This window comes from Prionailurus bengalensis, chromosome B1 (genome assembly GCF_016509475.1).
Source record: "Prionailurus bengalensis isolate Pbe53 chromosome B1, Fcat_Pben_1.1_paternal_pri, whole genome shotgun sequence".
In the NCBI taxonomy this organism is placed as follows: Eukaryota; Metazoa; Chordata; class Mammalia; order Carnivora; family Felidae; genus Prionailurus; species Prionailurus bengalensis.
The window spans coordinates 41,290,280-41,311,808 of record NC_057344.1 but is presented as its reverse complement, the minus strand read 5'-3'; the positions used below and the strand labels follow the sequence as shown (position 1 = coordinate 41,311,808).

The window sequence follows — 21,529 nt, the reverse complement described above, 5'->3', positions numbered from 1 at the left end:
GCAGCGACTGGCACTTTGCACAGAAAACAGAGCAGAGGGACAGAATCAGCAATTCAGAGAAAACCTGACATCACGCAAAGAAAAAATATATATACATACATATGCTTTTGTCCTACATTAAAGGTAGATGGGGCGCCTGGGTGTCTCAGCAGGTTAAGGAACGGACTGTTGATTTCGGGTCAAGTCATGATCTCACCCTTGGTGGGATTGAACCCTATGTCGGGCTCTGCACTGACAGCGTGGAGCCTGCTTGGGATTCTTTCTCTGCCCCTCCCTGAGTGCTCTCTCTCTCTCTCTCTCTCAAAATAAATAAATAACCATTTTAAAAAATGTAGAAGGCATAGCAGTACAGTAAATGTCAAAACCTGGAGAGTGAAGCAGCTAGGATAGAAGCATAGCCTAAAGCAGCGTTCTCCAACCTCACCTGCGTTAGTTTTGCTTGGAGAGCCTGTTGAAACACCCCCAGAATTTCTGACTCAGTAGGTCTAGGTCAGGCCTGAGAATGTGCATTTCTCACGGGTTTCCCTGCAATGTTGCTGCTTGTGGTCTGGTACCACCCTTTAAGAACCACTAGCCTCAAGGTTTTTAGACCTGGACGTAGTGGCCACAGTGAAGCCCTGGCAAGAATGAAGGAACCAGAGAGCCACAAGAGCGGTGGGCAGAGAAGATGACCCAAGAGACGGAAGTGGCCTGATTTTAACAAAGCCCATTTCTGTTGATGGCCTCCCTGCTGGCCAGGGCGCGCTCTCCGGGCATTGCATCCCAGGGACCCGAAGGCTGCCTCCGACGCACTCCCGCAGTCACGAGGCGCCCCCTCCAGACCTTCCCTGGGCGGTGTCAGACGCGAACGCACAGGAAGGCGGCCGAGCGAGGTGGGCTGGGCTCACCTCCTTTCCTGAGGCCGCAGGGCGCGTTAGACGCGGAGAGCCGAGTCCCCGCCCCCGGCCGTGATTGGTCAGCGCCACCCGAGCGTGGTGACGTCGTGCGGGGGCGGTAAGTTTGGGAGAAGCGCGGGAGTTGAGAAGGGTCGGCTACATCCGGGAAAGGCCTTGAGGTTGTCGTTCCGTCGCCAGTTGCTCCTTGGGAATCTGGGGCAGCTCCCCAAGAGTTTCCAGTACCGCCTGCTACCTCGGAGTGCCTCTCTGCCTCCCCGGTGCCCAGGTGAGCATCCAAGTGGGCGAGTGGGACATCTGGGTGTGTGTGTGGGTGTGTGTGTGTGTTGGAGGAGGTGATAACTGTGCTCCTGTGGCACCGAGAGACGAGAGGAATATGCTCACTTTCCCGGATGCTCCGAGGGCATCCTCTCGTCCCCGCCACCCACCTTCTTAGCCTTTGGGATCACTGGTCTGATGTTGCTGGGCCTTGTGGCTCTAGGAAATTAAGCATTCATTAGTTCTTCCAACAGGTTTAAGTGTCTGCTGTGAGTTAAGCACGGCGCCAAGCGCAGGAGTACACAGGTAATGATGTCCCAGTACTTAGAAGTGCCGGGGACAAAGCAGATGCGTGATTTATATTTGAACTGAAGTGAACACAGCCCGCAAGGAAGGACTTCTACCAGGAAGACAAACAGTTACTCCCTGGTGTGATAGATGCTTGATTCGAGATGTACCTGGAAACACTTTTTAAGGGGTGACCTCTTTGGGGAACTGATACTTGACTTAAGGTTCAAAAGAAGAGGCAAAGAGTTGGAAAAATTCAAAGCCTGTGAATTGACTAGCCACTGCCAAGGAGCCTCTATAACACCAGTTGTAGATATACAGTTGCATATTATTGCAAATATATGGAAAACACATTGCAGGGTATTGGTTCTTTTATTCCCATTAGGTTCCTGGTTTCAGAGAAGATGACAGAGGAACTGGACCCCACAGCACAGGACTCTGATGGGGGTAGTGAAGAGGTGGTCCTGACTCCTGCAGAGCTCATTGAAAGCCTGGAGCAGGTACGCATTAATAAAGGTGGTTATTTCACAGAGTTGCTGTGAGGGTTAAATGAAATGATATATGTAAAACACTTAGTATATTGTTTGACACAAGATAAGCACTCAATGTTAGCTGTGAGTAGTAATAATTCTTACAGTAATCCAATAATGTAGGTGTTACTGTCCAATGTGAATCAAGTCTCTTTGACTCCAAAATGTGTGCTCTTCAACTACTACACTCGTTGCCTTATTCTTGTCTTCTCCCTTTAACAGCCCCTTTCCAGAACTGCCTCATGTTTGTTACTTTAGTATTCATTCTGCCCTACCATGCATGTTATGAGTGACAAAAGAAGGATAATTTTAAAACTGTATCCTTATATGATAATCTGTGATGATAATTAAGGAGTAATTCTTAATTTGTTTTTATATCACAGACCTTTTTGAAAATCTGGTGAAAACTGGCTCTTTTGTCCAGAATAATATATGCATACACACACATGCAGAAATTTTACATATAATTTCAGGAGATTCACAGACACCCTGAAATCTGCCCACCTAGTTTAAGAGCCCCTGTTTGTTAGGAAAGGATTCATTAAACAAAAGTCCAAAAGCACAAAGCATAAAGGAAAAAACAGATACATTCAACTGCATTAAAATTAAAAACTTTTTTTTTTTTTTTTTTTACATCTTGATGACAGTAAAAAGACATGCTGCAAAACTGGGAGAAAATTGTTCACAATATTAGTATCCACAGTATCTAAACAAACTTTACAAACTACTCAATAGAAAAGTCTGAACAGGCATCTCCCAGAAGTGGAAACCCGGATGGCCAGTAATACCTTGAAAAAGATGTTCAATCTTTTTAGTGATCAGGAACATGAAGATTTAAATCCCAAGGAGATACCATTTCATACCCATCAGATAGGCAGAAATGAAAAAGGTGAATAATATAAAGCAAGGACGTAGGGCCATTTGCACACCTGTATATACTGTGGTGAATTTGTGCACTTTGGAAAATAATTTGTTCTTGTATTGTCAGGTTGAAAGCATACATATCTTGTGTCCTAATCATTCTACTCCCAGGGACAACCCTAGAGAAAACTTCCAGGAGACATGCACAAAACGTTAATAGTATTGCTTGCAAAAGTTAAAAACCAAAAATAGCCCAAATATCCATCAACAATAGAATGAATAAAAATCATGAGATATGTGTGTGTACACACACACACACACACACACACACACACACACAGCAGGAAAAAAACCAGCAATAAAATGAGTGAAAGGTAGCTCCTGCGACAACATGGGTCACTCTCAAGAGAATAATGTAGAACAATAAAAAGTAAGTTTTTGAAGAAACGATTTATGTTAAGCTCCACCATTTCCAAAACTATTGTTTGAGGCCGAGCTTGTGGCACACACTAGTGCACTGCCATGCCTCATCATGTTGACCATCTACCCTCTGGGACAGCCAGAGGCAACCCAGGCTGGTTGCCTCTTTTGGGTACGAGGGGCTCCTTGGAAGGAAGCCTGAGGATAGTGGGGTCTGACAACACAGCCCTGGTTGGCGGAAGGTGAGCATGCCTCACGTCTCAGGCCTGAAGCTCCGTTGCAGTGCCCCGAGTATGCCATGGCATGGGTCCACCACCTGGACAGCTGCCGGAGCCGGACACAGACTCAGAGGCTGCACAGCATGGCCTGAGGAGCAGCCTGACGGGCCATTGACAAACACAGCTCCGGAAGCATGTATAGGATACTCATGAATACCTGTTAAAAAAATGATTTAAAAGTTATTGCCTACAGTGCAGATTTTCTCATTTTAATGATTGTATTAGTTTGCTAAAGCTGTATAATGAAGCGCCACAGATTGGGTGGATTAAATAACAGACCTGTATTTTCTCATCTCTGGAGGCCAGAAGTCTGAAATCAAGGTGATGGCACTGTATGTTTCTTCTGCGGCTTCTCTCCTGGGCCTGTAGATGGCCATCTTCTCCCTGTGTTTTCACATGATCTGCCATGTGTGTCTGTGTTCAGAGTTCCTCTTCTTGTAAGGACATAGGTCACTGGATTAGGGCTCACCTAATGACCTCATTTTAACTTGATTATCTCTGTAAAGACCTTATTTCCAAATACAGGCACATTCAGAGGTGCTAGGAGTTAGGACTTGAACATATGGATTGGGGACACAATTTAGTCCATAATGAACAGCTTGTCATTAAAATTTTTGATCAGGAACCAGATACAGCTATTTCAAACATAGAACCTGATTGTTAAAAAAAGCCCATGGATTTAAATGTAAATTTCTCACTAAATATATTAAAAACTTTTTTTTGAAGGTTTTACACTTCTATAGATTTTCTCCTAATGTTTTATACATTTTTATCAAAATAATTTCATAATGTCAATGAGAAATCTCCCTCATATCTACCCCATTTCACCCCAGTGTATACCCAGAAAGTGCTTTCATTTTCTTTGAAATCATTGGGAATTGTTATGTAGAGATACGAACAAATGTAGTGACACTGTGGAGAAAATTAAATACTAAGGTCAGGCTAACGAATACCTTTGAAGAGGGAGGGAGCCACAGAGACTTTTAAAGTAATGATAATACGTGTTAATGAAGTTCTGTGCACACAGGTATTGATATTTCCATTCATGTTGTATGTACTAAATATTACTGTACCTATTCAGTATTTAATAAAATCAGTTAAAAAGAAAAACTCCTGCTTTATTAGTCCTGTATGACAATTTGGGCTTTCCTCATGTATAATGCTACTTGAAAATACAGACTGTCGGGGAGCCTGGGTGGCTCAGTCGGTTAAGCGTCTGACTTCAGCTCAGGTCATGATCTCGCAGTCCGTGAGTTCGAGCCCCACGTCGGGCTCTGTGCTGACAGCTCAGAGCCTGGAGCCTGTTTCAGATTCTGTGTCTCCCTCGCTCTGACCCTCCCCCGTTCATGCTCTGTCTCTCTCTGTCTCAAAAATAAATAAACGTTAAAAAAAAAATTTTTTTAAAAAGAAAATACAGACTGGTTGCAGGTGCTTGAGCATGTGAGAAACATTTTTATGATAGTACCAGTACCTAGTATTTAATAATGTGTCTTCATGGTGATAATTGGAGATGCAGAGACTCAAGGACATGAAAAGGAATAAAGTGAGCCTGATTGGCATGTAATTCTGAGCTATACTGAAACTAAATTTCCTGTAATTGAAAGAGAAGATTAGTTTTCCTCAGTCACTTGTGGATATTTCAGTTCTCTAAGCCTTGGTAATTTCTGAAATGTACCAAGCATCTGGGCCTGAGTCATACATAAATTAAGGATTTAACCTCTTGTTCCAAAACTATTTAATAGATGAATATCCTTTTATATTGTGATCCTCTATACTTTTAGGCAGTTAGTAAATAATCTGTGTTTTCTCGTTAATAAGATAAGGATAACTGTATCCATTTCCTCTCAGATGGTATAGTGATGAATGAAAAAGTATTTGTAAATTGGCTCTAAGCTTCAAGAATGAGGAGATGTGTGGATTTATGTGTTACTTCATCTCTTACAATAGAATGGTGCTGGTGCCCCCTGGTGGGAAGTAGCAGGTGAAGAAGTAGAAATGTGTTGTTATTTGGTGAAAGGTACAGTTTGAACACCAGGTGGTGTTACTCTCAGTAGTAGGTATCATACTGACAACATTTTTGGAATGAAGTGATTTTTCTTTTTTTGTAATGTCGGTTAACTATAAGATTGTAAACACAGCCTACCTACTAAAAAAATAGAAAAGCTATCATAAACGTAGCTTGTTTTGAAAGCATTTCCAGTATTTCCAACTCACAGGCAAACAGTTTTCTTTGTCGGAAATAGCTGTGGTTTTCATGGGATATGTACAGACTCACAGGGTTATTTTGCTCCATTGTGAATGATACTGATATATATGGGGGGGGGGGCATTGTTTTTTAGGCCTGGATGAATGAAAAGTTTGCCCCCGAGCTGCTGGAAAGCAAGTCTGAAATTGTAGAATGTGTCATGGAACAGCTAGACCACATGGTAAGAATTGCTTATGTCAGGGTTACAAAGGAAGAGAACTTTAAAAGGGTTTGTCAGCATAGTGAGAGGTTGTAACCTGTTTTGTTTGTAGTCTTTTTTGTTTGGCCCAGCCTTGTTTTGTTTTGTTTTGTTTTGTTTTGTTTTGTTTTGTTTTTAATATTGAGTTGGTTACCTACATTTATAAAGCATGAGTGTTCCTTTGAATATCTAGACATCAGCTCTCCCTGAAAAGTCTAAAACCCTGTCAATACCAGACCCACATTTCTATATGAGAACAGCTGACCAGAGCTGGGTAAGGGCAACCGCCCCCTTTTCATGTGCTATCTGCTCCCCACAGTGCCTAACTGCCCACCTTTCTCAGATACCTTGCCTGCCTGACCCCCACAGACACTTGAGTTTGTGGCCCTTGGCTTTCATGAGCTGAGCTTAAGTCCTTATCAGCCTCAGAGTACCTTTAAAACATTGGTATTTTATCATTTCTCAACTGGTGATTTAACACTGCTCTTGGACATTTTTTCTGCTATACTCTCTCCTTTACAATTAGACCAGAATTCTTCTAGGCCCTTCTGACTGACCATATTCAGATTTAATTCAGATGGTTGTTTTCTAAAAGTAAATGAGAATTGTTTGAACTTTTTATAATGAGGCTGTAGTCACATCTATATTATTTGTGTATGCAAATGAGAACTCTCAGGAGTTTTTTGGTTCTCCTTTGACCTAAATGTAGTCTTTGAGTCCTCAACACTGCCAGGGATGATAGTCCCTGTGGAATTGTGCAGATTAAACAAAGAAGGTCCTTAGTCTGAATATCATGTTTTTTATACACTTCATTTTCTCTTTTAACAGGAAGAAAATCTCAGGAGAGCCAAGAAAGGGGACCTGAAGGTCAGTATCCATCGAATGGAGATGGAGAGGATCCGCTATGTCCTTAGCAGCTACTTGCGATGTCGGCTCATGAAGGTTTGACATGGAGATGCCTGTGGGTGTTAAGGCAGTGCAGTTTGTAATATAGATTGAGTGTCTTGGGGGAGAAGTTGGGCTGGGGCCTGGGAGAATCCAGGGCCTGAAGGTGCTGCAAAAACCAATATCAGGGTAGCTAAAGAGTAAAGAGGACAAAAGATTATTCTGGAGAAGCATGAATGGAACATGTGTTGCACACTTCTGAGAACACATTTATAGTCTGTTTATCAGCTGTGTGGATGGTGCCCCGTTGAATTACAACATGGCAGTCCTGCAGAATCGTTTGCATCAGTTGGCCAGGGAATAATGACCAAAGGAAAACCAGTTTCAGAAATTATTTTGTACCCATCTTGTCGCCAGTGTCAAATTGACCCTGATAACTTGACATTCAGCTATAGTTCTGAGGTCGTCTAACTTTGCAATGAAATTGCAAAACTTAAACTCCTTTTAACAGATAAGCGCTCATTTATCTCGGCTCCAGGTCCTTCCCATTGTCATTTCCCTACTTGCATTTCCTTCCACATTTTTTCCAAGCTTGCCTCATTGTGGACTTCATCCTTGCTAGTTATATTCTTATAATTAAGAGTCACTATTCTGTCTGCTTGTGCATTCTGTATTCATCTTTCCAGCTTTTTTATGTTCTATCTCATAGAAAACAACCTTTACAGTTACCTAGAAATGTTAAGTGATATCCCCTGTCTCCCTCATAAATATCATTTACAGCTGTATTTTCATATTTTCTTTCATGAAAGCCTCTCATCCTTTTAATTTATTTTTATTTATTTTTTTAATGTTTATTTATTATTTTTGAGACAGAGAGAGACAGAGCATGAACAGGGGAGGGGCAGAGAGAGAGGGAGACACAGAATCCGAAGCAGGCTCCAGGCTCTGAGCTATCAGCACAGAGCCCGATGCGGGGCTCGAACTCACGGACCGCGAGATCATGACCTGAGCCAAAGTCGTATGCTTAACCGACTGAGCCACGCAGGCACCCCTCCCCTCATCCTTTTTAAATGGTCTTCCTTTTTAGAGCACTTATCTTTGCTCGGAATTCTTTGAAACCTGCCTTCTTGAAATCTTGAAAGTCTAGAAAGGGTCATGACCATGAAGACTTGCTTTTTTTTTTTTTTTTAATGTTTATTTGATTTTTTGAGAGAGTGAGCAGGGGAGGGGCAGAAAGAGAGGGGGACAGAGGATCTGAAGTGGGCTCTGTGCTGACGGCGTGAGAGCCCAACATGGGGCTCAAACTCACGAACCACAGGATCATGACCTGAGCTGAAGTCCAGATGCTTAACCAACTGAGCCACCCAGGCGCCCCAAGACTTGCCATTTTTTGAAGTCAATTCTAGATTAACCTCAACCCATTTCAGAAAACTAGTATATTTGACTCTTGAATCCTGACACATTTTCACGATTTTTATTTATCCTCAGATAGAGAAGTTTTTCCCTCATATCCTCGAAAAGGAGAAAACAGCCCACGAAGGGGAGCTATCTAGCCTTTCTCCAGAGGAGCTGGTCTTTGCCAAACAGTGAGTAAGCAGGACACAGGGGGACTGCTTTCTTTCCCTGGCTTGTGAGCATGAGTTTTGGTGGTTGTCTCCATGGATCCGATGGCTGGGCCACTGGTGTGCGTCCACCAACCCGGCAGCTCCTGCCAGTCATGTGGTCACAGCAATTTGGATTCCTGTCTTTCAGGTACATGGCTAACACAGAGACGTACCTCAAGAATGTTGCCTTAAAGCATATGCCTCCTAACTTACAGATGGTGGACCTCTTGAGGTCAGGTGAGCAGAACGCTCTCTTTTCAGACATAGCTTCAGGTGCCTTGGAATAAGATCTTCATGTTTACTCTCAAGCCTGGAAAAGTAAGTATTGTAGATAAGCAGAAGAGGGAAGAGAGGAAGTGTTGTGCGTTAAAAACAAATCATTAAAAGCAGGTGTAAGGGTAGCCATTTCAGCATGACTTTTGTGGTCTTCAGCTTAGGCTGAAATTCTTATGACTGCCATTAAAAATGTAGACTTGCTCATGTTCAGTCATTCATTCCTTCAGTCGGTATCTGCTGGGCATCCACAGCATGCTACACTCTTCTGAGACTGAGGAGGCAAAGGTCTCTACATTCAAGGGGCTCGTACTTTTCCACAGATTCCAACCCATGCAGGGACTCCCTAGCTACCAAGGAGGAGTTAAATAGGCTAAACAGACCTTCAGTGATTGCCACTCACTTCCCAGCCACCCAGAGGAAGGGCTTCCAGTATTTTTTGTTGTGTGGGGTGTCTCATGGAAAGGGGAGCAGGGCTGAGAGCGAGAGGAGAAAGGGAAGGCAGCCAGGAGAAGGGAAACCCAGCCAAAGCTACCTTTGTGCCCATCTCGCACAGTCCCCCAAACATCCTGCTGAGCCAAGGGAAGGGAGTTACGGTAGTCACGCTCAACCCTGGATCAGCCAGTTGGGGACCCCTGATGTGTAGGTTAAAGTCCATGGCCCTCAGCTGTTGGCAGCTTGACATATCCCAGCAGAACCTCATCCAGCAAAATTGCCAGGCCAAATGAACCGTTCTCTGGGATCCACCTTGTTCACAACCTGCATGTAATGTGCTGAGTCCACAAGTTCAAGTACAACTGAGCCCTGGGAATTCATCTCCCACACATCCTGTGCTGGGGCCACTCTGTGAGCCCTGTGGCAGGAGGATGGTTGCCCAGGCGTCTCAGTCAGCTCAGGCTGCTATAATGAAGTACGAAGACTGGAGGGCTTAAAAAACATTTATTTTCTCTAGGCCAAAAGCCTGCGATTGGGGTGCTAGCAGGCTTGGTTTCCTCTGGGGCCTCCTCCATGGCTGCCGCTCTGTGCACACAAACCCCTCATGTCTCCTCCTCTTCTTATAAGGACACCAGTCAGCCTGGACTAGGCCTACCCTAATGGTCTCATTTCAGCTTAATTACCTCTTTAAAGGCTGTTTCCAAATACATTCCCATTCTGAAGGACTGGGCTTAGGGCTTCAACAAATGAGTGTTGAGGGGACACAGTGCAGCCTATGACACCAGGAGCAAGGCAGACCCATAGCAGATTTGTGGAACTCTGAAGTGGTCAGTTGGTGGACCTGCCTGAGGAAAACAAAAGCTCCAGTCCGTGTCCAGTTCGGCCACTTTTGTCTGCACCTTGGAAGAATAGGAATGAAGCAAGGACCGTATCCCTAATCATTGCCCAGTGCTATCGCATCTGGTTGATTCAAACAGCCATGAGCATGCTTCTGAATTCCTGAAACTGACTTGAACTGAATTCTACTCACTGCTGGCGGACACATTCTAAAACACTCACATGCCACTTGCCCCAGATCCCTTCCAAGGACTAGAACCAGGCCCCCTGGAATTGGAAGCTTGCAGGGGGATCCGCCTGCCCCAGTGAAATCAGTCGTGCTTAGTTAGCCCAGGTGCCCTGAGTCCCCCTCAGACCTCTGGAGTACCGTAGACCCCACTGGCAGAGTGGGGGAAGGCATTTTGAAATCTAAGCTGGGTTCCCTAGAATGAGTAGCTGCTCAGTGGGGGCAACTGACCCTGTGAAGTTGGAGTCTCTTTGGCAGGCCCCAAACTGTGGAGCGGCCCGGGGAACCCCCTTACACCTTTGAGCCAATTATCCTGAACCCCCACCTGTGGGTGAGGGAATCAAGGGCAACATGAATGCTGAGCTAGCCTCTTAGAACTGAGAGTTATCCAGTAGGTTCTCAGAACCTGCAGCTGATGGGAGTCCTCTGGGCACACATGGAGCTCTGGGAAGTGAAGAGCTGTCGAGTGACCCAGCACAGGGCACCTCCTTACGTGAAATGTTGGCTGATGGTGGAAGAGGCAACAGCCTCTTACCCTGTAATCAGCCAGTGAAGGACCACTTACAGTGAAAGCCTGTATTCCGTAGTCTGACATTCAAGACTATCCCATCACCCAGTCTTTTTCATTCTCCCTCCTCCCACTCCCTTGTATAAAAATATTGCTCACTAGATTTATACGCTCTGTCCTCCCAGAACGTCATGTATATTTCTACCTTGGCCCTTGGTATTACCTCCCAGGCTCACTTTCCCTCATTAAGTCTGCATTGACTCCTTTCTCCCCACTTCCCTGAGTGAATGTGCCACCACTGTGAGGCTTTATCAGATGCTGCTGGTAGCCCTTTCCAAAGAGACCACGTGTTACACTTGCTTGTGTCTTCCATGGTGTGTGGCGGGATTCCCAGCACATTTTACATATTGTCATCTATTGCACGAGCTGTTGCTGTGTGAAACCATGGATGGGAAGCGTGCTGTTTCCATAAAGAGCCAGATGTCTCCTCAAAGTTACCCCTCCCCCAAAATGCTTTCACATCAGGGGTCCCTTAGTGCTCGGGATAGTTAATCCCAGCAACTTTCCCGTATTGATCTTGTGAGCTGCTGAACATTTTCTGACTCCATTATCATTTCTCTGGCAGTTCCCAAACCAGATCTAGATTCATACGTGTTTCTGAGAGTGAAAGAACGACAGGAAAACATACTGGTAGAACCAGAAACAGACGAGCAGAGGTGAGTCCTTGACCATGGGAAATCTTACTCCATTGGGGCACCAGCTCAGCTCTGTGGATACATTTTTTTCCTTCTTTTTCAGGGACTATGTGATTGACTTGGAGGAAGGCTCACAGCACTTGATCCGTTATAAAACCATTGCACCTCTGGTGGCTTCTGGAGCTGTTCAGTTGATTTAAAATCAAAAATAAATAAACAAGAATGATGGGCTGGAACCTTAAAGGAAATATTTAGAAACTTCTTCCCACGTTGTCTCTCAGGACAGCAGATCTCCTCTGCAGTGCTGTGGATCCCTTGGGCATTGAGAAGGAGCTCAAGGACCTCCCTGGCCACACAACCTGACTGCTGTTTTAGCCACAGTCAGTAGATGGAGCCATCGCTCTGCTGATTCCACGTGCTGGGCAGGGACCTGGAGATTCTCCCTTTATGCGCCTGTTCCAACAGAAGATAAAATATCTTCTAGGGTATCTCACTAGATTGTGTGAAGTAACCTTCTGAAACCTCTCATATTGGACTTATAATAGTTTCTGTCCTGGCTAACTGAGAATCACAACTAAACCAATAAACCATTATTAAGTCTGTTTTGTGGCAGAAGGAGCCTCGGGGCAGTTCTCATTTTGTAGCCTAATGAAGGATGTTCTCCCTGCTGCTAAGCTGCAACCCTTCCCTGAATCTCAGGCAGCTTGGCCAAGCCACCCTCCAGGCCATCTGGCCATTCTTGGCCAGGAATGTTAACAGCAACATTAACTATCCTATCTTGTGACCTCAGCAGCGTTTCTGTTTTTAGCTCTACTTTCTCAAGGGAAATGGATGAAATTAAACTAATATGAGGGGTGAGTATCACAGGGATACCTGAAGGGAGGATGTACAGACAGTGAATGAATCGTCTTTTCCTTGAAACATGAGAAAAAGGAACCTGCATTCCAGTCCTTCCTTGCTGACGAGAAGGCAGCAGATTTTCATTTATATGATGTAGGCTTTTAGAGTAATCGATGTAATATGGTTATCATTTCCAAGAGAAATCACAAAGTGGAAGCAAGGAAGGTTTTATTCATTAATAAAAACATTTTCTATTTCATGCAGTGCTTTGTTTTTTCCACAGTGACTTTACCCTCTTCAGCCATGTATAAAACAAATATGTATTGAGCATACAGTGTGCCAGCACAGTTCAAGGCACTGAGGCTCCAACCCAGAATAAGACAGTCACTGTCACTGTTCACATGGGGTAAGTGCTTTGCAGAGGATTGGAACAGGGTGACTCCCTAGAGAGTAACTAGATTGGGGTTAAGAGGTTCTCACCGAATTCAGTGAATCTCACTGAATTAGGCTGAGACCTGAACACCAAGAAGGAGCCAGACACGCAGATCAAAAGGAAGGTCATTCCCAGCAGAGAAAATAGATTGTACAAAAGCCCTGAGGCAGAAATGAGCTCTGGCTGCAGTCAGTGTGCCCAGAACACAATGGGCAAAATGGAAAATGGTACACAGGAGGGTCTGAGGAGCAGGCTGGGCCCAGATCATGTAGGGCTTTGTTAGCAGGGATCCCTGTTGGCCTTCATAGCAGTCCTGAGAAGGAGACCGGGCTGGTAGTAAGTCATAGGTGGAAAGTGGATGTTCAGTGGTAAGTCTGAGACTAGAACCCATGTGCCCCTCCTGATCACATGTACAGGCTCACTCCCCATGGCCTGCCTTGCACTGAGCAGCCTACAGAGGGATGTGGGCTATGACATTATTAGCCAGAACAGTGCCTCCAGAGCCTTAATATGAACGCCAATTGCCCAGAGATCGTTTTAGATGCCAACTCCGATTCAGGAAGACTGGGGTGGGGCTGGAGTTCTGCCTTCCTGAGCAGCTCACAGGCTATGCTCTTGCTACTGATCCAGGAGCCGCGCTTTTGAGTAGCAGGGCTCTACGTCATCACCGGCTCCTGCCCTGAACGTGCCAGGCCACACAGAGGAGTTCAAGGTCTGAACGAAAGCCACAGAGTGAATTGCTCCATTTCCTAGGCCCCCTCTTTAAAGGAAGACTGGTTTAAATCAGTCATTTGAAGGTAAAGGGAAGTTCGGTTTCAAAACCAAGTAGCAAAGGAAGTGAAGTGGCTTAGTGTGACATTGACTTCAACTTTTCCACTTCGTATTTTGCTCTATTGATAAAAACTCATCATGGACGCATGACGTGTTTTCTTCAAATAATTGCATCATACCTCATCCTAAGCTTGTTGTTAGCAAACTGGCTTTTCCTGAGAAGTGTCTACAGATCTGCAGGCACTTCTCGGGAAAAGCCAGTTTGCCAGCAATACTCATGCTTCAGCTGTGACCTTGCAACGAGGTCAGCTGTATTTACTCTGTGTGCAGGCCCCAGCCAGCAACGTGACTTTAGTGCCATCCTCGTATGCATCAAACTTCCTTCTGTGATGTACACGAGTTGACCATAGAGCTTTCAGAGCACATTGTTAGGCAAGCACCTTATATAGCAATTTTAATATAATTTTTCATGGGAGGCTAAAATTCCAAATATCTAGATTTCCTCAGAAATTCACTTTTTTTCTATATTGTAAAATACACATTCAATTTCCCATCTTAGCTATTTCTTTTTTTTTTTTTTTCAACGTTTATTTATTTTTGGGACAGAGAGAGAGAGAGCATGAACGGGGGAGGGGCAGAGAGAGAGGGAGACACAGAATCGGAAACAGGCTCCAGGCTCCGAGCCATCAGCCCAGAGCCTGACGCGGGGCTCGAACTCACGGACCGCGAGATCGTGACCTGGCTGAAGTCGGACGCTTAACCGACTGCACCACCCAGGCGCCCCTCATCTTAGCTATTTCTAAGTGTACCGCTCAGTGCATTAAATCCATTTATATTGTCCAGCCATCACCACTGCTCATCTCTAACTTTTTATCTTGTAAACCTGGACCTCTATACCTATTTAACAATAGCTCCCTGTTATCCCCTCCCCCCCAGCCCCTGAAAACCACCGTTCTACTTTGTACTACTTTGCATTATACTTTGTGCCAATTTGTACAACACGGATGTACAAATATCTCTTTGAGGGGTGACTGGGTGGTTCAGTTGGTTAAGCGTCTGACTTCGGCTCAGGTCATGATCTCGCGGTTCATGAGCTCAAGCCCCATGTCAGGCTCTGTGCTGACAGCTCAGAGCCTGGAGCCTGCTTCGGATTCTGTGTCTCTCTCTCCCTTTCTGCCCCTCCCCCGTTCACACTCTGTCTCTCTCCCTCTCTCTCTCTCTCAAAAATAACCATTAAAATTTTTTTCTTTAATCTCTTTGAGACCCTGTTTTTAATTCTGTATACCCAGAAGTTGAATTGCTGGATCATATGGTAATTCTATTTAACACTTTGGAAATGTTATGCTGCTTTCCAGACCAGCTGTACTATTTTACATTCCCACCAACAGTGTGGAAGACTTCCACTTTCTCTACATCCTCACGCTGTTTTCCATTTTTGTTTTATTTTTTATCTTTTTAAGTTTATTTTGAGAGAGGGAGAGAAAGAGAAAGAGAACAAGCAGGGGAGGGGCAGAGAGAGAGAGAGAATCCCAAACAAGCTCCACACTGTCTGCGTGGAGCCCGATGAGGGGCTTTGAGCCACTAGATCATGCCCTGAGCTGAAACAAAGAGTGTGACATTTAAACAACTGAGCCATCCGGGCACCACTCCATTTTTGTTTTATAATGGCCATTCAAATTGGTGTGCAGTGGTATCTCATAGTTTTGATTTGCATTTCCCTAATTGTTCTTGATGTTGAGCATCTTTTCATGTACTATTCCTGTATCTTCTCTAGAGAAATGGCTATTCAAGTTCTCTACCCATTTATTTTTAGTTTACTTTTTATTTATTTATTTTGAGAGAGAGGGAGAGAGAGAGAGAATCCTAAGCAGGCTGGCACTGTCAGCATGGAGCTTGACGGGGGGCTCAAACCCACAAACCATGAGATCATGACCTGAGCCAAAATCAAGGGTTGGATTCTCAACCAAATGAGCCACCCAGGCACCCCTCTTCACCCATTTTTTAATTGGGTTGTTGGTTTTTTTGTTGCTGAGTTTTAGGAGTTCTCTATGTATTCTGGATATTAACCCCTTATCAGACATATGATTTGCAAACTTTTTCTCCCATTCTATGGGTTGCCTTTTTACTCTGTGAATAATGTCTTTTGATGCACACAGTTTTAAATTTTTCATGAGGTCTACTTTGTCAATTTTTTCTTTTGTTACCTGTGCCTTTGGTGTCACATACAAGAAATCATTGTGAAATCCAATGTCATGAAGATTTTCTTGTATGTTTTCAGAGTTTTATTGTTTTAGGGATTATGTTTAGGTCCTTGATTTATTTTGAGTCAATTTTCTATATATGGAGTTAGGTAAGGGTTCAACTTCTTTTTTTTTTTTTTTTTTTTTTTTTTTTGCTTGTGGATATCCAGTTTTCCCCCCACCATTTATTGAAAAGACTGTCCTTTTCCCATTGAATGGAAAAAATCATTTGACCATATATGTGAGGGTCGATTTCCGGGCTCTGTATTCTGTTCCACTGGTCTATATGTCTGGCTTTATGCCAATACCACACTATTTTGATTACTACAGCTTTATAGTAAGTTTAGACATCAAAGAAGTGTGAATCCTTCAGTTTTGTTCTTTTTCAAGACTGTTTTCATTATTTGGGGTTTTCTTGAGATTACATATGAGTTTTGGATGTATTTTTTCTATTTTTGCAAAAAATGTTGGGATTTTGATAGAGATTATATTGAATCTGTAGATCACATTAGGTAGTATTAACATTTTAACAATATTAAGTCTTCAAGTCCATGAATGTGGAGTGTGTTTTCATTTACTTATGTCTTTAATTTCTTGCAGCAATGCTGTTTAGTTTTCATTACACAAGGTTCTCATCTCCTTGGTTAATTCCTAAGTATTGTATTCTTTATGATGCTATTGTAAATGGAACTGTCTTTATAACTTTTCATTGTCTGTGTATAGAAATGTGACTGGTTTTTGTGTGTCTGACTTTGTATCCTGCACTTTGCTGAATTCATGTATCAGTTCTAACAGCTTTTTTGCGAAGTCTAAGGTTTTCTACATATAATATCATATTATCTGCAAAGAGAGATCATTTGACTTCTTCCTTTCCAATTTGGCTATCTTTTATTTATTTCTTTTTCTTGCCTAATTGCTCCAGCTAGAACTTCCAGTACTGTGTTAAATACAAGTGGTAGAAGCGGTCATCCTTGTCTAGTTCCTGATCTTAGAGGAAAAGCTTTCACTCTTTCACCATTTAATATGGTGTTTGCTGTGGCTTTTATTATGCAGAGGTAGTTTACTTCTCTTCCTGTTTTGTTGAGTGTTTTTATCCAGAAGGGGTGTTGAATTTTGTCAAATGCTTTTTCTGTATTAATTGAGATGATCTTATGGCTTTTTTCCTTCATTTTGTTGGTGTGGCCTATTACAATGATCAAGTTCATATATTGACCCATTCCTGTATCCCAGGAATAAATTCCACTTGGTCATTGTATATAATCCTTTTTGCATCAGGGTTTGTAAGGAGCATTGGTCTGTACTTTTCTTGTAGTGTCTTTGTCTGGCTGTCTTTGTCTTGTAGTGTCTTGTAGTGTCTTTGTCTGTCTTTTCTTGTAGTGTCTTTGTCTGGGTTATGCTAGCCTCAATGAATGAGTAAGGAAATGTTCTCTCCTCCTCCATATTTTGGAAAAATTTGGTAAAGATTGGTATTACTTTTTTTTTTTTTTTTTTGAGAGACAGAGAGAGAGAGAGCATGAGCAGGGGAGGGACAGAGGGAGAGGGAGACAGAATCTGAAGCAGGCTCCAGGCTCTGAGCACAGAGCCCTCTGCGGGGCTTGAACTCATGAACCACGAGATTATGACCCGAGCCGAAGTCAGATGCTCAACCAACTGAGACACCTAGGCACCCCAGTATTAATTTTTCTTTAATTGTTTGGTAGGAATCACCAGTGAAGCCATCAAGTTCAGGACTTTTTCTGATTTGAAGATTTTTTATTACATATTCAGTCACCTTACCAGTTATAAGTTGGTTCAGATTTTCTATTTCTTCATGATTTAGTCTTGGTAGATTTTGTGTTTCTAAGAATGTGTCCATTTCATCTGGGTTATCCAATTTTGGTGTACAATTATTCAGGTACTCTCTTATAATCCTTTTTATTTTTCTAGAATCGGTAGTAATGTCCCCACTTCTTTTTCTGATTTTAGTAATCTGAGTCTTTTCTCTCTCTCTCTCTCTCATCTAGGCAAAGATTTGTCAATTTTATTGATCTTTTTGAAGAACCTACTTTTGGCTCTATTGATTTCCTCTGTTGTTTTTCTATTCTATATTTAATTTCTCTCTTCTCCAGTCCTTACTATTTCCTTCCTTTTGCCAGCTTTGGGTTTAGTTTGTTCTTCTTTTCCTAGTTTCCTAGGTTGTAAAGTTAGGTTTTTGATTTGAGAACTTTTTTTTTTAATGTAAAAATTTATGGCTATAAATTTTCCCATTAGCACTTCTCTTGCTACATCTCATAAATTTTGGTATGTTGTGTTTTCACTTTTCACTTATATCTGTTTTCTAATTTCCTTTATGATTTTTAATTTGAGCCATTTGTTGTTTAATCATGTATTGTTTAACTTATACAATTTTGTGAAATTTTCAGCTTTACTTTAAAAAAAATTTCTTTTCAACATTTACTTATTTTTGAGAGAAAGAGAGAGAGAGAGAGAATGCGAGTGCAAGAAGGGCAGAGAGAGGGAGACAGAGGATCCGAGTCTCACAGCACAGAGCCTAATGCAGGGCTTGAACTCAAGAACCATAAGATCATGACCTGAGCTGAAGTCAAGAGTTGGCCGCTTAACTGACTGAGCCACCCAGGCTCCCCTCAGCTTCACTTTTGTTATTGATTTATAACTTTATCCTGTTGTGGTCAGAGAAAATGCTTTCTATGGTATCCATCTTTTTACATCTAATGAGACTTAATTGGTGGCCTAAAATGTGGTCTATTCTGGAAAATGTTCATGTGTACTTGAGAAGAATATGTATGCTACTGTTGGGTAGAGTGTTCTGTATATGTCTGTTAGATCCAGTTGGTTTATTGTGTTTAAGTCCTCTGTTTCCTTACATAACTTCTGTTTGTTCTGTTCATTATTGTGGGGGGAGGCACTGAAGTCTTCAGCCGTTATTGTAAAACTGTCTATTTCTCCCTTCAATTCTTGCTTCATATATTTTTCATGGTCAGTCATTAGATGTACAAATATTTTTAACTGTTACATCTTCTTGCTGTATTGAACCTTTTATTAATATATAATGTTCTTCTTTGTCTCTCATAAACTTTTGTGATTTAAAGTCTGTTTTTTCTTGGGGCACCTGGGTGGTTCAGTCTATTAAGCGTCCAGCTCTTGATTTCAGTTCAGGTCATGATCTCATGGTCATGAGATCAAGTCCCATGTCAGGCTCCATGCCCAGCATAGAACCTGCTTAAGAGTCTCTTTCTCCCTCTCCCTTTCCCCCTCCCCGACTTGTGTGTATGTATGTGCTCTCTCTCAAAAAATATAAAAATACTCTATTTTGTCTGATACTGCCATCGCCACCTGTGCTCCCTTTTGATTAGTATTCACATGGAATATCTTTTTCCATCCTTATCCTTCCAGCCTGTTCATGTCTTTGAACCTCAAGTGAGCTTCTCTTGGACAGCATATAGTTGGGGGTCATGTGTTTTTATCCATTCTGCCAATCTTTCAATTGGAGGTTTTAATCTATTTACAAATTTAAAGTAATTACTGATTAGTTCTATCATTGTGCTGTTTGTTTTCTCTATGCCCTGCAGCCACTTTGTCCTTTATTTCCTGTCCTTCTTTTGTGTTTAGTTGATTTTTTTTTTTTTTTTTTTTTTGCAATGAAATGTTTGAATTCCTTTAGGAGCACCTGGGTGGCTCAGTCAGTTAAGCATCCGACTTCAGCTCAGGTCATGATCTCGTGGTTTGTGAGTTTGAGCCCTGCATCGGGCTCTGTGCTGACAGCTCAGAGCCTGGAACCTGCTTTGGATTCTGTCTCCCTCTCTCTCTGCCCCTCCCCTACTCATGCTCTGTCTCTCTCTCTCTCTCTCTCTCATAAATAAACATTGAAAACAAATAAATTCTTTTATTATTTCCTTTTGTGTGTATTCTATAGCTACTTTGTGGTCATCATGTGGATTACATTTAATATCCAAGAGTTAAAATACTCTAATTTTAATTCATACCAGTTTAACTTCAATAACATAAAAACTTTGCTTATTTGCAGCTCTGTCTCGTCCCTTTCAGCTGTTGGTGTCACAGAATTACATCTTTATACACTGTGTGCCAAAAAACATAAACTCATAATTCATTTAAATTCGTTAGTCTCGGAAAAAGAGGCAAGATGGCGGCTTAGGAGGACGCTGGGCTCACCGCATGTCCTGCTGATCACTTAGATTCCATCTACACCTGCCTAAATAACCCAGAAAACCACCAGAGGATTAGCAGAACGGAGTCGCTGGAGCCAAACGCAGACGAGAGGCCCACGGAAGAGGGTAGGAAGGGCGGCGAGGCGGGGCGCGCTCCACGGACTGGTGGGAGGGAGCCGGGGCAGAGGGGCGGCTCGCCGGCCAAGCAGAGCCCCCGAGGCTGGCTTGCAAAAGCGGAGGGACCTGAAGGACTGTGTTCCCACAACAAGCGCGACTTAGCGTCTGGGAGGTCATAAGTTAACAGCTCTGCTCGGAAAGCGGGAAGGCTGGAGGACAAAGGGAGGGAGAGCTGCTGAGCCCCCTGACAACAGAGCTCAGTTTGGTGGGGAACAAAGCGCTCGCCAGCGCCATCTCCCCTGCCCATCCCCCAGCCAAAATCCCAAAGAGAACCAGTTCCTGCCAGGGAACTTGCTCGCTCCGAGCAAACACCCAACTCTGCGCTTCTGCGGAGCCAAACCTCCGGCAGCGGATCTGACTCCCTCCCGCTGCCACAGGGCCCCTCCTGAAGTGGATCACCTAAGGAGAAGCGATCTAAGCCTGCCCCTCCTGCCCCCGTGCACCTTGCCTACCCACCCCAGCTAATACGCCAGATCCCCAGCATCACAAGCCTGGCAGGGTGCAAGTAGCCCAGATGGGCCACACCACCCCACAGTGAATCCTGCCCCTAGGAGAGGGGAAGAGAAGGCACACACCTGTCTGACTGTGGCCCCAGCGGTGGGCTGGGGGCAGACATCAGGTCTGACTGCGGCCCCGCCCACCAACTCCAGTTATACACCACAGCACAGGGGAAGTGCCCTGCAGGTCCTCACCACGCCAGGGACTATCCAAAATGACCAAGTGGAAGAATTCCCCTCAGAAGAATCTCCAGGAAATAACAACAGCTAATGAGCTGATCAAAAAGGATTTAAATAATATAACAGAAAGTGAATTCAGAATAATAGTCATAAAATTAATCGCTGGGCTTGAAAACAGTATACAGGACAGCAGAGAATCTCTTGCTACAGAGATCAAGGGACTAAGGAACAGTCACGAGGAGCTGAAAAACGCTTTAAACGAAATGCATAACAAAATGGAAACCACCACAGCTCGGCTTGAAGAGGCAGAGGAGAGAATAGGTGAACTAGAAGATAAAGTTATGGAAAAAGAGGAAGCTGAGAAAAAGAGAGATTAAAAAATCCAGGAGTATGAGGGGAAAATTAGAGAATTAAGTGATACACTAAAAAGAAATAATATACGCATAATTGGTATCCCAGAGGAGGAAGAGAGAGGGAAAGGTGCTGAAGGGGTACTTGAAGAAGTAATAGCTGAGAACTTCCCTGAACTGGGGAAGGAAAAAGGCATTGAAATCCAAGAGGCACAGAGAACTCCCTTCAGACGTAACTTGAATCGATCTTCTGCACGACATATCATAGTGAAACTGGCAAAATACAAGGATAAAGAGAAAATTCTGAAAGCAGCAAGGGGTAAACGTGCCCTCACATATAAAGGGAGACCTATAAGACTCGTGACTGATCTCTCTTTTGAAACTTGGCAGGCCAGAAAGAATTGGCACGAGATGTTCAGGGTGCTAGACAGAAAAAATAT

The 21,529-nt window shown here is 43.4% G+C and overlaps 1 protein-coding gene across 1 annotated transcript; it reads left to right on the top strand.

Annotated features, from left to right (window-relative positions):
• Positions 1–957: 957 nt before the first annotated feature.
• GINS4 (GINS complex subunit 4) lies at positions 958–12,534 on the top strand. The gene is made up of 8 exons (XM_043563402.1): positions 958–1,161; positions 1,825–1,939; positions 5,868–5,954; positions 6,801–6,914; positions 8,346–8,443; positions 8,610–8,698; positions 11,366–11,456; positions 11,539–12,534. The coding sequence occupies exons 2-8, from the start codon at positions 1,844–1,846 to the stop codon at positions 11,633–11,635; spliced, it is 672 nt and encodes a 223-aa protein (XP_043419337.1). The 5' UTR covers positions 958–1,161; positions 1,825–1,843; the 3' UTR covers positions 11,636–12,534.
• Positions 12,535–21,529: the final 8,995 nt, after the last annotated feature.

Coding starts and splice junctions, on each gene's coding strand:
- GINS4 (XM_043563402.1), top strand. CDS start 1,844: ATGACAGAGGAACTGGACCCCACAGCACAGGACTCTGATGGGGGTAGT. Junction 5,955..6,800: donor TGGAACAGCTAGACCACATG/GTAAGAATTGCT, acceptor CTCTTTTAACAG/GAAGAAAATCTCAGGAGAGC. Junction 8,699..11,365: donor GGTGGACCTCTTGAGGTCAG/GTGAGCAGAACG, acceptor TTTCTCTGGCAG/TTCCCAAACCAGATCTAGAT.